Source organism: Diabrotica virgifera, chromosome 10, assembly GCF_917563875.1.
Source record: "Diabrotica virgifera virgifera chromosome 10, PGI_DIABVI_V3a".
NCBI classification, from domain to species: domain Eukaryota; kingdom Metazoa; phylum Arthropoda; class Insecta; order Coleoptera; family Chrysomelidae; genus Diabrotica; species Diabrotica virgifera.
The window spans coordinates 36567918-36585749 of record NC_065452.1 but is presented as its reverse complement, the minus strand read 5'-3'; the positions used below and the strand labels follow the sequence as shown (position 1 = coordinate 36585749).

The window sequence follows — 17832 nt, the reverse complement described above, 5'->3', positions numbered from 1 at the left end:
CAAATTATATGATATACAATTAAGTTTCATTGCACCACCAGAAAACCAGTTGAACCTAGAAACATGTATTTGCTGGAAAACAGAAAAGAACAATGTTTAAAGAATTTTATAAAAACATTATTCAGTGCGCACCATTTGCCAATCCGTGCGCATGATTACCCTCATGGATGAGGAATCGTGCGCAAAGGCCCTTCTTTTCGTTTTTTAATATTTTTCTTTAGTACTTTGTATTTCTCTAAAACCTATTTTAAAAATTCAAAGTAGAATAATTAGAGCTTACTGTAACATACTAGCCGTTTTCTGCTTAAGTGCGCACCATTCCCCCACTTTCCCTTACCCAGATTTAGCTATACGGCTCTCACTCCCTCTAAGGGGAAAATTGACTCATCCCATATACCTACGGTATCAAAATGATTGAGGTCTGGTGGGACTCCTTCCGTTTGATCCAGCCCTAGGTGACTTTGTTATGCTGGAGTATCCCCCAAAAATTTTCGTACACATCTGGCCGTCGAGAGTGGTACAGCTCTCTTCATGGTCCTACAAAGATGATCATTTGGAACCAGCATTTTGATGTTTTCGAGGAGGTTCTTCGGAATGACTCCAATAGTAGACATAATAACAGGTATTGTCTGGGTGCTTTGCATTCTCCATTGTCTTCGTATTTGAATTTCCAGATCTCTGTACTTGGCAGTCTTTTCAGTACGTACATTTATTGTTGTTAGGTAGTGCCACATCAATTAGTATTGTTTGTCTTATTAATTTATGAACTAGTACGAGATCTGATCTATTATGTGCCACTGTTTGATCTGTGAGTACAGTGCAATCCCAGTATAGCTTGTAATTGTCATTCTCAAGCATACTCTCAGGAAAATATTGTAAGGAAAGAATTTCAAACAGACGCTCCCCACGCCTAGAAATTTCCATTCGTTCCAGAGAACGGTAGGCGTGCCGACAGAGCATGGACGAGTGGTAGAGATGAGAGTGGATTGTTCCAGAATAACGGCTAGAGTATATAACGACACGAATTTTGTAAATACAGTTAGTTTAAGCTAGAGATTTGTAAAGAAAACTTATATACATAAATTAATAAAGTCGTATATAAACACGAACGCTCGTTTGAATATTACAGTATTGATAGTATGGGAGATGGTCCGTGTGGAGGAGTCCCAGCCTGAAAGCTATCTCTTGGTGAAGGATCTTTACTACTGAGTCATTACGTTCCTTGTATGCAGTTGCAGCAAATTCCTGGAATCCCCCTGTCAGATGTTGGGCTTGACATCCATAACGGCATTTGTCGTTTTTGACCTGAGTCTTTGACGATATATTTCAGGTAATTTTTGGTTGGTATAACGTGATCCTTAAGGAATATCTAGTAATAGAGAGATATCGCAAATGCATTTTTATCGCACACTAATAGCGGAATACGCTATTTTGACATATACGCAAGCGCAGAGTGAATGTTACGCTAATACCGGATAACGTGTGCCGCTATTTAGGTTGAAATAAGGGACTGTAATAACGTTAACGCTAATTTGACATTTGGGATGAAACATAAAAATAATTTATAGAATACAAATTTTATAAACTAAAATCTGTGAATCATCTTGTTTTTTTTGTGTTGAGAATCACGTTGCGTTCTTATTTTGTCTACAATAGACTACTTTTTGTGGTTAGGATATTAGTTATTCAGATATTTGATATTATTTTGATACTGATTATTTATATTTATTGTTGGTTAAATCATTAAAATTAAAATGCATGTCAACCTGCTCAATATCCAAATTCATTTTTCAATAAAAAAACAATTAGAGTATTCCTCAACATGAATTTCTAGGTTACATTTTAATCCCAAAAGTCAGTTGTCATAATAACGTTAAACCCCGCCCCCCCAGAACATTTGCGATAACTCTCTTGATGCCTGTGTTGGAATAGACCGTTATCCCTTATTTACGTCTTGACAGGCTAATAACGTTTGCCTTTGCAATATCTCTCTAATAACCTCCTGTTTAAGGGATCGTCTTTCCTGATGTCAACTAATAGTTCGACGCTGTATTGTCGATATAGTCTTGGTTGACCTCATTGGGATGTCGCCCGTACAGAGGTTTACCCATCTAGGTGCGCATTTTTTCGTCCTTAGCAAGGTGGTTTATGCGCATATTATTATTATTATTATCTACCTGTATTATATTATATAAGAAGTATATTGGATAATAACAGAATCTTAACAATGGTAGGATCGCCATATGGTGGTTGGGGTTATTTACCCCCGACGAGGGGGTTGATTTGTAAAACACTATTTATCAAACATGTATTTATTTGCCAACACTAAATATACCAGTGACGAGTTGGTGGGCAAAGTCTATATTCTAACTTGATGTCTAAATAATGAATGATGAATAAAGTATGATCTGTGCAATACTTTCTCCGTATCTATAAATAAACTCGAAATTGTTTTGTTATGATTTTGACGACACGATTGTGACCGTGAAATACTCATAATATCAACATCGCTGACTGAGGTGTTCTCGAACCGATTGGCCTACATTGTGAAATAAATGTCACCTATAAACAATACTGTTTGTTTAAGGCCTTTAAAAATTAAATCGATATGAATTGCTCTTATTTTTGAATGCTAATATAAATCCTGGACAATGGTATTTCATGAAAAATAAAACAAAAAATATATTAAACAATTTATTTAAAAAGGTTTTTATGAAAAAAGCAAATACAGACCAATTTTTACACGTAACTACAGTTTGAAGAGATCTAACCTAGATGAGTTTTCGGCACATTAAATAAAAAATTATCAGTAATGTTAGATACTATTTTTCTAAAGGATTTTGTACAATTCCTTCAAAGATTATATTTTTAGTGTCTCTGTGATAGATCATAAAAACAAACGGTCTGTCAGCCGCAACTGTCACTGGCTGCATCAGGGGAATTATCATGGCACTGGAGGATGCTGCGGCAGTTGTTCCTTTTTCGTCTACTGTGATTTTGGTCTTGTGTAACAGGTTGTTTATCATACCATGGTGGCCTTCTATCATTTTGGTTAAGTTAGCGCGGGAACCAAATATTTCTCGGATTTTAAGCTGAAAGCAGAACATTTTTTAGTAAAATATGTAAAAAATAGTTTTGGTTAATATTTATCATATTTAATAATGACAATCACCAATAGCAATAAAATAGAACGAGAAGTTGAAACGCGGATAATGGCGGGAAGCAGATCTTTCTTTGCAATGCAACACCTAATGAAGTCAAATGTTCTCTCGCGAAGTCCGGATATATAAGACCATATATGACCAGCAGTCGCGTATCGAAGCGAAACATGGACGCTAGCAAAAAGAGAAGTAAATAAGTTGCTGGTGTAGGAACGTAAAATCCTTCGAGATATATATATACTCGTATAGTCCTTACAGGGCAGCGTGATAAAACGAATGTAGGTGATGACTAAATATCGAGCTAGAGTCTCTTCGGAAAGGAAAATATAGTCCGATATATAAATGCCAAGTTGTTCTGAAGCTATTTCCTTGTGGCATTTTTATGATTAACTATTTTGAATGGGAAATAAGCCACAATTAAATTGAAAAAATAATTTTATTAACGTTTCGACGCCCAAATCGGGTGTCGTTGTCAAAATACAAAATACTACTAAATTAAACAAAAATTTTGTTGCTAAGTAAAAAATTCTTCTAATAATTTATTTAATCTGACTCATTTATATTGGCAATTCAGACATATATTATACATTTTAAAGTAGAAGACTTTAAAATGATATTGCCAATATTTATGAGTTGCGTTCCTGGGACGACTTTACTGAAAGATAGTTCATTCGATTACATGAAATCAACCCTAACTCAAGAATATCCGTCACAAAAAAATCATAGCATGTGATCTGTCTCTAAAAAGACAACCAAATGCAACGATGACAGTAAAATTCTCGCGTTAGAGATTCCATAGTAAATCACAAGGGAAAACCAGGAAAAAACCTCGTGATACTATCCCGACGTCGTAAGTATTTGGTCTTACATTTAATTTACTCTCAAAAAAATTAATACCAAATTCTGACTTTAATATGTTTAAATTATAAATAATATTAATAATACATAGATATATAAGTAATACTAAAATATAAAATATGTACTAACTCGATATGATATTGGCTTACTAATCTTGGTATTTTCTTTCTACTGACTTCCTCTTTCAGTATGGGTAACCACATCCTACTGCATTCTACCGAGGAATTTGTGACACAATTGGTTTCATTTAGCATAATTAGAGCTGCTTCTTTGATTTTTCTCTTTTTACTATCTGATTCTTTCAGGGCTATACTTGAATCTCTTCACTGAACTCTATGTTCATTATCCCATGCGTGTTAACATATTTGAGATCTATCAAATTCTCTATTTTAATATAAGACTGATGTTCACTTATTCTAACGGTTAATGGTCTTGATGTTTCACCTAAATAAAATTGTTCGCATTCACAAGGTATTTTATAAATGCAATTCTTTGTTCTTTCTTGTTCATTGTTAGGTTTAGTGTTAGATAGAATAGATCTCAATGTGTTTGTTGTTTTGATGGAATTATATTTATAATTTTTATAGCAATGGGCTCTTCTTTATCTCCATTATTGGCTAATATATTTATGAAGGATTTAAAATTTAAAACCCACAGTATGGTGGAGATATGTAGATGATGTGTTTTCAATATGGCCTCATAGATCAGAATTGTTGGATACGTTCCTGAATATTATAAACGATCAAGAAGAGACAATAAAATTTACAATGGAAAAGGAATACAATAACACCCTGCCTTTCCTCGATGTTTAAGTCTCAAAGAAGGATACTGGACATGAGACTCAAGCGTATAGAAAACCAACACACACCAACAGATATCTCAATTACAAATCAAATCACAACATCAACGTTAAAAAGGGAATCATTAAATCCTTATATGATAGAACTAAAATTACTTGTTCTAACGAAAATTCATTTTTAGAAGAAAAACAATTGTTAACATCTGTTTTATTAAAAAATGATTATCCTTTATCGTTTATAAATAAGGAATGGTCAAGATTGGATCGAATGGAATAGAAAAACTTAGAACGGGATCCCACAACATTCACAAGAAATAATACGAGGAAAATATTAATACCATATATAAAAGGACTATCCGAGAAACTTAAAACAATAGGAAATAAATTCAACATTTCAACAACATTCAAAACAACAAACACATTGAGATCTATTCTATCTAAAACTAAACCTAACAATGAACAAGAAAGAACAAAGAATTGCATTTATAAAATACTTTGTGAATGCGAACAATTTTATTTAGGTGAAACATCAAGACCATTAACCGTTAGAATAAGTGAACATCAGTCTTATATTAAAATAGAGAATTTGATAGATCTCAAATATGTCAACACGCATGGGATAATGAACATGGAGTTCAGTGAAGAGATTCAAGTATAGCCCTGAAAGAATCAGATAGTAAAAAGAGAAAAATCAAAGAAGCGGCTCTAATTATGCTAAATGAAACCAATTGTGTCACAGATTCCTCGGTAGAATGCAGTAGGATGTGGTTACCCATACTGAAAGAGGAAGTCAATAGAAAGAAAATACCAAGATTAGTAAGTCAATAACATATCGAGTTAGTACATATTTTATATTTTAGTATTACTTATATATCTATGTATTATTAATATTATTTATAATTTAAACATATTAAAGTCAGAATTTGGTATTAGTTTTTTTGAGAGTAAATTAAATGTAAGACCAAATACTTACGACGTCGGGATAGTATCACGAGGTTTTTTCCTGGTTTTCCCTTGTGATTTACTATGTGCTTTACTGTCATCGTTGCATTTGGTTGTCTTTTTAAAGACAGATCACATGCTATGATTTTTTTGTGACGGATATTCTTGAGTTGGGGTTGATTTCATGTAATCGAATGAACTATCTTTCAGTAAAGTCGTCCCAGGAACGCAACTCATAAATATTGGCATTATCATTTTAAAGTCTTCTACTTGAAAATGTATATGTCTGAATTGCGAATATAAATGAGTCAGATTGAATAAATTATTAGAAGAATTTTTTACTTAGCGTTAACGACCCGTTACTTGTTAACGACACCCGATTTGGGCGTCGAAACGTTAATACAATTATTTTTTCAATTTAATTGTGGCTTATTTCCCATATAAATAGTTAATCATAAATGCCAATAGACTAAGATGGGCAAGCCATGTGATACGCAGTAATGACAGTCGCCTTAAAAACAATGTATTTTGGCAAAGACCAGATGGGAGAAGATTAGTAGGACGACCTAGAAAAAGGTGGAAAGATGCAGTCAGAGAAGATCTGGAGAAAATGGGAGTGAGACAATGGGAATAGTGGCACAGGACCGACAAACGTGGAAGCTAATAGTAAACGCGACAAAGATTCACAAAGAGTTGTAACGCCATTGATGATCATAATATTTATTCATGACAGCAATACTATCTTTTTAATAATTATTGTTATACACTTTTAAGAAAAGCAGAAAAAAGTAAAATAATGTCAAGGAATTATAAATATTAAATGTATATTTAATGCATGTGAACCCCCTCGCGAGTGATCTATTTAACACAGTAGGTGAGGTGCGCCGCTTAAAAAAATTTAAAAAAACGGACCTGATAAGCAGGTTTAACTAAGTGTACTCAGAATAACAAACAAATAACGGTTTTAAATAAATAGGTTAATTATGTAAAGGAAATAATTCACTGGAAATATTTCCTACATGTCCAATGTAAATATCCGACCATTTACTTATTGTCCTTCAATATTATATATGTGACAGATTGTAAATATACTGGGAGTTAATAAAAAAAATGTATATTTAGTTTTCGGCATTAAATGCTAGTAATTTATCTCAAGAGAATTATCTCAATAAATATTCCGAATATAACTTTCAAGTAGAATTTTGGACTATTACAATAAAACATCAAATGAATAGGTAAAATGCTTGCAGAAAATTAAAAGACCAGCCTTGAAAACCACAAAATATTAGGAGTTAAAGATATTAAATGCTCACGTACTTAAAAACGCAGACGGAAAAATTTCTGATCACGAACAACAGTGCAAAGAATGAGAGATGATACATCAGCATCAGTGTTCTTTTTGACGATGTTTTTCGAGAAAATGCTACACATACACATACTACCTGTGACAACCAGTTAGACAGACGTCCTAGTATACTGAAGTCAGAAATCAGAAAAGCAATACGGCAAGCCAAAATTAATAAAGCATCTGGACCAGATCAAATCCCTGCTGAGCTACTTAAACTTTTGGGAAAACTACTCTCTTTAACAAAATTTACAGTGAAAGAAAAATGCCAGATTATTGGTTGGAGTCACTGTTTATAACCAAAGAAAAGCAGGCCCATCAAATGCAGCGATTTTAGTCTAATCAGTTTATGAGCCACACTCTCAAGATACTTTTATGACTTATAAATGTAGAACCGAGTTTCCTTTTGTGCATAAGTATAATAGTCTAGTCGCAACATAGGGGGTCCCGTGGACACTTTTAGTTCGCCGCGATTTGATGATGGTATTATAGGTTTTTTGAGTCGCAGAATCCAATGGAAGTGGCCTGGAAGCCCAAATGTGGTGCGTTTAATTGTTATTAACAAATTATGGTAAAATTAGATGTTTTTCAGGAATTATTAGAAGCCCTGTAAATAAATTGATAGTGTTAAGGTCTTCTCTGGTGTATTTTTGGTTGCTGAATCGAATCCGACTAGTCGCGATTACTCAAAATATGTTCTTATTTTGTTAATAACAAAATAATAGTTTATTCGCCAAAAAGCTCGAAATGCGCTATCTACAGCAAGTTTGTAGTCTATTTTATAGTATTTTGATATGCTAAATCGATTGCCGCTAGTCGTGATAGCTTAAACCACGCTCCGACTTTGTTATTAATAAATTATTGCAAAAATAACGGTACGTTTATACTACGTTCACTCACGGTTTTAGCCAGGGGTGGGCAAATACTTTTAAGCGCGGGCCAAAATGAAATTTTAAAAATATGTCCCGGGCCGGAGCAGTGGCGGATCTAGACATTTGCCTTGGGAGGGGAAATTTGCCTTAGGGGGAACTTCCAATGAAACACCAACCAAAAGACATAAAAAAGATAAACCCAAACCACATAAAAGACATAACCTAATAACTTACATAGATACATATTAAATTCCATTAATTTTCCTAACTAGCGTGTTTATTGGGTTGAATTTGTCTGTCTGTGGTTAAAGTTTCATATCAGCTAATATATTTTTTTGTTTCAACAATTTTTTATTCATTAATTTTGGACCTTGTTAGGGGAGGAAATTTCTCCTTTTTTCCTCCCCGTAGATCCGCCACTGTGCCGGAGGACTATACCCATTGTGTACGCTAATGTTTTTGGTTTTTCTCCGCCAAGAAATTTTTTTGACAAAAATACTATAAGTATCATTTTAAAGCATTTGGAGAAAGACATTTGATTGTTAATAATAATAAATTGTCTTAACGACGTTCTACACCTTCGTTGCGGGGTATGCCTCTCAGAGGAAAGGGGGGAAACTTATATGCAAGCAAAAGTTGGTAACAATGCATTTATAGCAGAATACTCAAATCATATGTTTCAGTATTGAATACTTTATAAAAATAAATTCTAATAAATGACGGAAATTACGGAATTAATTACGGAATTAATTATAATAAATAAATTAAAAATAAATGGTACGGTAAACAATTCTAATTTTTTAATATGTTATTCCTTACAAAAAAACCTTTAATTTAAACACAAATAATTAAAAATCGTAAATTTGGGTCAAAAGTTATTAACTTTTTAAAAATTCCCATAAGAGCCCATGTTAAAACTTAACTTTGACCCTTAATAGTAATTAAACGGCACGGTAAAACAATTTTTAAAAAATCAAGTCTTAGTTTTTTGAAGTAAACTATAACATACTAAAATTTCATGCAAATCCTTAATTCTTTGCCGAAGGTGTAGAACGTCGTTAAGCCATAACAAGGATATAGATAAAATTAACTTCAGAAATTCTATCAAGCATAGAGTAATCAAGAGCAGCCTTTTTGAAGATGCGGATATTTCTGAGTAACCAAAGATTAAATCTGCAAATCTAATATCGGATGGTAAAATGTTATGGCAAGTCAACCATTATAGATGAAATTCAAAGGAGACAACTGATCTGGTATGGTCATGTACGACGTCAATGGACGACTACAGGCTGCCAAAACAAATTTTAAAATGGACGCCAAGGGAAAGAAGGAAGAGAGGAACGCCGAAGCAATCCTGGCTAGGCGGCATTCAGAAGATAATGTTGGAAAGGAACCTTAGCCCTGACGAATCCAACGACGGACGAAGCTGGAAACTGGCAACCGGAAGACGGAGAACGCTATAAAAAACCGGGATAATAATAAAAAATATTATGTCCACTCTCTTCTTCTTTGTTGTATTGTTAATGCTGACTTAATGAAAAAGCTGCAAGCTTTAGAGGTGTGGCTTTTTAGGGGAATTATGAAAATACTATGGACCGATCATATTACGAACGAAATGGTGTTGCACAGAATAGAAAAGAAACATAGAACTTTTGACCATCATTAAAAGGAGAAAGACATAATTTGAAATTAAAAATAACACTAAATTTTCTCTTTTTTTCACCTCTGTGATAAACATTATAGAAGTTTTTAGGGACTTTCGGCCCTCGGTAATGATGTAATATTTCATTCTGCGTTTAAATTTTTCAAAAATACTTATTAGCTTTTTCAGGATTCGAAAAAATGAATGCATTACGGTCTTAAAAAAAAATTGCTTGCGGGATTTCTCAATGGGCCGGATAAAGTAAGCAAAAGGGCCGGATCCGGCCCGCGGGCCGACTTTTGCCCACCCCTGGTTTTAGCTCTAAATTTTAAAAAACCTGTTGGATTGACATGAAATTTGGCATACACGTAGCTAACCTGTCAAACAAAACAAGTGATATTGTGCCGATTTCCGCTTTTACCCTGGGGGTGAGTGTCACCCCTTTTCGGGGGTGAAAGAAGAAACCTTTAATATAAGTCCGGAAGTGGATAAACTGATTAATTCTAAGCAAAGTCTGTTCCATACAGTTTTTTCACTAAGTCAATACTTTTCGAGTTATTTGGTTTTTTTTGTTGAAAAATGAACATATTCACTCGCAAATAACTCGAAAAGTATTGACTTAGTGAAAAAACTGTATGAAACAAACGTTGCTTAGAATTAATCAGTTTATCCAATTCCGGACTTATTTTAAAGGTTTCTTCTTTCACCCACGAAACGGGGTGAAACTAACCCCCATGGTAAAAGCACACATCGGAACAATATCACTTGTTTTGTTTGACATGTTAGCTACGTGCATGCCAAATTTCATGTCATTCCAATTGGTTTTTTAAAATTTAGAGCAAAAACCGTGAATAAACGTACTATAAACCGTTATTTTTGCAATAATTTATTAATAATAAAGTCGGAACGTGGTTTAAGCTATCACGACTAGAGACAATCGATTTAGCGTATAAAATTACTATGAAAAGACTACAAACTTGCTGTAGATAACGCATTTTGAGCTTTTCGGCGAATAAACAATTATTTTGTTATTAACAAAAATAAGAACACATTTTGAGTAATCGCGACTAGTCGCATTCGATTCAGCGACCAAAAATACACCAGAGAAGACCTTAACACTATCAATTTATTTACAGGGTTTCTAATAATTCCAGAAAAACACCTAATTTTACCATAATTTGGTAATAACAATTACTTACTTACTTTCCGTGTCCGGAACACCAATAACTTTAAATTCTGTATTTCCAATGGTTGGCCACATAGATGGCCCTGTCATTTGCTATAATTAAGTCTTGTTCTGTGCAGGTCTCTCTCATCTCTGTGCATGATAGTAGATGCCGGCTGGTCTGAACCGCGACACAGTCGCAGGTATCGTCCTCCTGGTATCCCCATTTTTTCAGGTTACTAGCACAACGTGAAACGCCGGTTCTTAGTCTGTTTAGCGCTTTCCAAGTCGGATACGGTAAATTGTGTCCAGCAGCCATTTCCTCCGAGGGAGGAAAATGTGTCGCAGTAGTTGACGCTTGCCATAGGTGTATTCGGCGCGTCTCTGGCGCTTCGGGGATGGATCTTGATGTTTTCAGGAAGCTTTTCCGAGATCTTAGTCTGCTTGGCTGAGTTTGGTGGTCATATAAGGGGTGTCTTCGGTCCGTCTCCTGCTTTTTCCGTTCTACCTCTGACGTGACCTTTCTCCTGATTGGTGGTGGAGCAATTCCAGCAATGGGGTATACCTCTTCGATAGGTGTCGGTTTCAGGCAACCCGATATTATACGGACCGTTTCATTTAGAGCCACGTCGACGTTCTTTGCGTGAGCAGAGTTTGCCCATACTGGTGCTCCAAACTCCGCGGCCGAAAAACATAATGCCAAGGCAGAAGTGCGGAGAGTGTGTGGTTGTGCTCCCCATTTTGTATTAGTTAGCTTGCGGATGATATTATTTCTGGCACTTACTTTCTTCTTAACATCTTGACAGTGGTATCGGTAAGACAGAGTTCTATCCAGACGGACGCCAAGGTATTTTGGCGTCTTGTTGTGTTCCAGCATCTGACCACGCCATTCCACCTCCAGCGACCTTCGGGCATGCTTGTAATAACAATTAAACGCACCACATTTTGGCTTCCAGACCACTTCCATTGGATTCAGCGACCCAAAAAACCTATAATACCACCATCAAATCGTGGCGAACTAAAAGTGTCCACGGGACCCCCTATGTTGCGACTAGACTATAATGGGTAATAAGCAATTTTTATTTAGAAATGGTCTAGCAACTAGAAAGGCACTATCTTTTATGCGCATTCTCTTACAAAGCCGACAGTTCAGAAATACGTTTATGTTTGTTTCATGGACTTCGAGAAGTCATTCGACCACGTGCGCAAGACGATACACTTTTTGATTGCCCGTGGGCAGCAGGGCTTTTGACCACTACGATATAAGACTGCTAAAATAATTATGTTACAATTACGTAGACTCTATCCAAATTGGAGATAGTCGTATTAGAAAACTACTAATCAAACGTGGAGTACGACAGGGTTGTATTTTGTCACCCAGTCGTTTTAATCTATACTCTGAAGAAATCTTTAGGGAAGATTTGGAGGAAAGAAAAGAGAGTAAGACTATGTAGAAAAGTAATCAACAATATCAGATATGCTAAGGATACAGCCGTTCTTGCAGACAATTTATAAGATGTCAAGACATTAGTAAATCTAGTCAGTGAATCAAGTTATCGGAGAAACCTTAAAATGTTACAGGTCAGATAGTAATAACGGAGCAAAGTAGAATAATGGCCATTGTTAATTCTCATTAGTTGTTAAAAAACTCTTTTATGCATAAATGTACTTACAGGTTTTAAAAATTCAACCAAATCTGCTGAATACTCGAAGCTAAATGTTGGTAGTTCTAGAACAATCTCGGATTGATTTAGACTCTCCAAAATGCTCGACAGTCTAAAGTGAGGTAAATCCCGAATCACACTCCTTACATTTGAATCTGAAGATGGTAAGATCAGTAGCATGGAGAATTTATCCTGAAAATTAAAATACGGTTAATATTATATACAATAAATTATAATGAGTCATCGAAATAAAAACGTACCCAATTCAACATATAAAAACATAACCTAATTGAAGATACAATTATTATTTAATTTCACGAGACGGGCAACTGAATATAGACTCGGTAATAAAATATTGTTTCAAAGAAGTTCATGAGTTCGAGTACCTATGTATTACTATATAATAGTGATGTTGATTATAGTTACTGTCGAGTATTCGTTACAAATCGTTACTTTTGTATAAAGTAATCATTTACAGTATTCGTTACTTTGATTACTATGATTACTTTTGTTACTTTTGTATTTGAGTACCGGTAATCATATCGAGAATCGTATTTCTCAGTAGGTAGGTATTTTGTATAAAGTAATCATTTTTTACAGTATTCGTTACTTTGATTACTATGATTACTTTTGTTACTTTTGTATTTGAGTACCGGTAATCATATCGAGAATCGTATTTCTCAGTAGGTAGGTATTTTGTATAGGTATTGCGATATAACAACGACCTTCACCGATATGTTTAAGGAATAAAAATGATTTGATTACTATGATTACTTTTGTTACTTTTGTATTTGAGTACCGGTAATCATATCGAGAATCGTATTTCTCAGTAGGTAGGTATTTTGTATAGGTCTTCCGATATAACAACTACAATAATCGAAGTCGTTACTCGCTTTGATACGATTGGTACAAAATAACGAAGTAATCAGAGTAATAAAAGTAATCAAAGTAGATATAATAGTCGTTACTCGCTCTAATACGATTGGTATGAAGTAACGAAGTAATCAGAGTAATCAAAGTAACGATTTGCCTCTCTGTATAGTAATCGTTACTTTCGGTTTTCGTAAGTAACGAGTACTTTGTAACGAATAGATACTTTTTCAACATCACTACTATATAACAAAAGAGAAGAAAACGTAGAAATTGAACAGCGGATCAAATACACCTTCAGGACTGCAAAGTTGAAGCCTTAAGTAATGGCAATGGCAATCTAGCATACGGCTCCTTAGGGTAAGAACAGAACAAGTGGGTCGCGGTGGAGGTGGAGGTCGCGGTCGATGTCGATATCAATGTAAAACAAACACATTGTAGTGAATGGAAGAGAACAGAGCAGGTAAGTCGCGGTGGAGGTTTAGCGCGATGCCATCCAGGAGGTTTACATCGATGCTTTTGAAAATAAAATGAGTTTGTTTTACATGGATGCCCACTGCGCGTCCTACAAGGATGCTTCCCTGTGATTGGTCCGTTCGAAGCCAAGTTGTCATTACCTGCGCTATCTCAGTTGATACTTTTTATATAATCCCTTTTTTGTATTCAGTTTATTTTTGAATTTATAAAGTAATTAAATTCAGTAAATTTTTGAAATATGGAGGATCTGATTATTTACAGCTGACATTTCATCACTATCATCACTTGACTGACACAACATCGCAAAAGCAAAGTCTTTTTGTCATTCAAATTTCATTAAACTACTTCATTTGATAGTGGTTCTAGCTCGACTGACAGCGCAGGTGACATCCTTGCTATGTGCTGTCGACATCGACCGCGACTTAACTAGTGGCATCCACCGCGACCTACACCTCCACCGCGACCGACTTGTTCTGTTCTTACCCTTACAGTAGTGAAACCTGCATGATAAAAAAACAGGAAAATATGTTGAATATTTAAGAGCGAACAGTTTTGAAACAAATCGTGGGAATTAACAGATGAAGGATGCCCTTGGTGGAGAAAAACAGATACAGAAACTAGAGAGTTATACGAAAAACCTGAAATTAGCCAGATTATGATAGCAAAAGCACGAAAGATGAGCAAAAGACCCCATTTCGAGAGAACTAGGGAGAGGAGAAGGGGAAGATCACGAAAAGCCACGGAAGTGGCTTTAAGCTTATAAGAAGGATTTACAAGAAAAAAATAAAGGTAACGAACAGGAAAATTGAGCCATGGACATAGTAAAGTGGAGAAAAATAGTTTAGAAACTTTAGAAACCTTTATTGACGCTCTCTATGACTTCATTCATGATTAGATTAAATAGCATAGGACTTAGTGAATCTCCCTGTCTTATTCTATTGCCTGTATCTAGAGGTTTCGTAAGTTTTCCATTTATCCTTACTTCCATCTTACTGTTTTGATAGACGTTTTCAGTTCTTTTTATAATATCCAGAGGGATCTCTTGTACTCTAATGTAATCTGTGTAATATACATCGCACCTACGCTAAAATGTCACAACTCAAAAAAAATTAAAACGGCTTTATTGCACCAACAGTTTAATAAAACTACATCTATCTCAAAAAGTGTTACGTTTATAGTTCAAGTATTTGTCGTAGATGACACTAGAGTCATTATATGATTAAACAAAATCAACGGTGCACCGAAAATAAACAGTGTCATATATCGACTTGTGCAAGGCATTTGTCCATCTAAGATGTGTATAAAGCGTGGTTTGTAGAGTTAAGACAGTATATGTGATTAATTTATCTAAAACAATCTGCTTATGTGCTCAAGAAAAGTGACACATTTATCACTTATTTTCATTTCTTTTTACAGTATTTTTTGTTTAATGTTGTTACTTGTATTTAAAGTAACATCATTAAAAGTCTGTTAACCAGATAATAATAATAATAATATTTTATTGTGTACTGCAAGAGCCACTTTTGATAAATAATATTTCGTAAATTTTTCATTATTTTATCTGTATAGTGTAACAACTCAAAAAAAATTATTTTTTTAAAATATTTTTAGCAGAATTAATACACTATTTTGTAGTGCTTCAAAAACCTTTGTAACTGACTAAAATAGTTATTATACTAATTTTAATATTTTTGAATTAAACCCGGAAAAGTTTCAGCAAAAATTTTAAACGTTGTTTTCTCGATACTTTGTTTTTTGACTTATGCCACTGTTTGAGTGGAGGTGCGACATAACCACTGTAATCTGTTTTATGACGAACATTGCATCTGACACGACCTTCTGTTAAACGTCCACTATACTGCTCGCGAAGTCGATCGAAGTTCAGCGAGTACGAGCGTGTAGACAGGCACCTCATGCGACTTCGCTGTGCCTGGCCTACTTCCATTCTGTGGCGGTTTTTGCAACCAAGTCAAAGGAATCGAAGTCCTTATCGCCCGGCGTGGATGTGTTCCTCGCGAAGTAGAACGAGTGTGTAGTAACGGGTACTTCGGACTTCGGCCAACTTTCCCGAAGTAACTTCGCGAGAGTGTGGTGCTCGCTTTACGAAAACCTTGTTGAACATTGGCTATGTTTATGAGTTGTTTATTCGTTGTTACAAAATTTTAGTTGTTAAGTTTCAGGGCACTGTTCAGCAATTTGATACCTCTGTAGTTTTCAGGTTGTTTCTAATCATTTTTTTTTAATAATAAGATTAGACCCTCCAAAAAATGGAAATCAGGAATTGTACAACTGGCCCATGGACTCGAGTATAGTGGAGGGAAGTCGTTGAAAATCTCCAAACCATAGCCCTATAAGGCCTGTTGTGCTGTATAATATGTAAATCTTAAGTAAATATCTAAACTTACGTGCATAGAAATCGACCCACTTAAAAATTTGGTCATTTTTGATGTCTCATATTTCCTAAACCTGTTGACCGATTTAAGTGATTTTTTGAACATGTTATAGCCTGATTCTTTAAAAATACCACTGGAATAATATTGTTGCTAAACAGGTCAATTTTAATTGTATATCGGGTGTACAAATCAAACTGTGTTTTTTCTCAAAGTTCGCATCACCCTGTGGAATATTCTAGCACTTATAAAATACTGAAATTAAAACCCAACTATAGCCTCAGGTTTTCTTAACATTACGTTTTTTGATTCATTCGTTTATGTTGGGTAATAAAAAGTTAGGTACTTTAACAATGTAGACACGTTCTTCATCAATACACAGTGTTTTTAAATAAGTGCGACAAACTTTAAGGGCCAATTCTGCATGAAAAATTAATGATAGTTGGCTTTATAAACGTATGTCCACAAATGTTTCGTTTCCGAGATACGGGATCTTGAATATTTTCTTACAAACTGACGATTAATTTTTTCATTTAAAACCAGTTGAGATTTGCAAATGAAATTTGGTAGGTTTTAAGAGATAGTTATTGCGGATTTTTTGATATAAAATTAAGAATTTTATATTCACCATTAGCGTGCATACGGGTAATATGATCGGTCATATTACACGTATGCGCGCTAATAGTGAATATTAAATTCTTAACTGTATGTCAAAAAATGTGCAATAAGTATCTTAAAACCCACCAAATTTCATTGGCATATCTCAACCGGTTTTAAAGCAATAAAATAAATCGTCAGTTTTTAAGAAAAAATTTAACATCCCGTATCTCTGAAAGGAAACATTTGCGGACATACGTTTATAAATCCAACTGTCATTATTTTTTCATGCAGAATTATCCCTTAAAGTTTGTCGCACTTATTTAGAAACACCGTGTATTGATGAAGAACATGTGTAGTTGTTAAAGTACCTAACTTTTTTATTACCCAACATAAACGAATGAATCAAAAAACAGAATGTCAATGAAACCTGGGGCTATAGTTGGGTTTTAATTTAAGTATTTTATAAATGCTAGAATATTCCACAGGGTGATGCGAACTTTGACAAAAAAACACAGTTTGATTGGTACACCCGGTATACAATGAAAATTTACCTGTTTAGCAACAATATTATTAGAGTGGTATTGTTAAAGAATCACGCTATAACATGTTTAAAAAATCACTTAAATCGGCCAACAGGTTTAGGAAATATGAGACATCAAAAATGACCAAATTTTTAAGTGGGCCGATTTCTATGCACATAAATTTAGTTCAAGATGGAATTTTATTGGAAGTGGGATATAATATATCAAAAATTTATAAAGAATGTGAAAGATATGGAAAAAAGAAATGAAAAATCTGAATACTGGAAAATATGAGAAATATAAAGTATCTTATGCAAAATATACTGAAAGCATGGTGAAAAATAAATGAAAAATACGAAAAATATGAAAATCTGACAAATATCAAACATGCAAAAAATAAGAAAAGTAATAAAAATACGAACAATATTAAAAATATGAAAAACAAATAAAAAGTATTAAAAATATGAGAAAAATGTGGGAAATTTATGAAGAGTATGAAAATGTATGAAAAACATAATTTGTTCGA

The 17832-nt window shown here is 34.3% G+C and overlaps 1 protein-coding gene across 1 annotated transcript in view; it reads right to left on the bottom strand.

The window, feature by feature from the left end:
- Nucleotides 1-2681: 2681 nt before the first annotated feature.
- LOC114335311 (uncharacterized) overlaps nt 2682-17832 on the bottom strand; it is a 149801-nt gene continuing 134650 nt past the window's right edge. Inside the window, exons 13-14 of the mRNA XM_028285534.2 lie at nt 12458-12640; nt 2682-3092 (exon numbers count right to left, since the gene is read on the bottom strand). Of these exons, the coding sequence (XP_028141335.1) occupies nt 2823-3092; nt 12458-12640 (453 nt within the window). The 3' untranslated portion in view covers nt 2682-2822. The remainder of the gene's footprint in view (nt 3093-12457; nt 12641-17832) is intronic.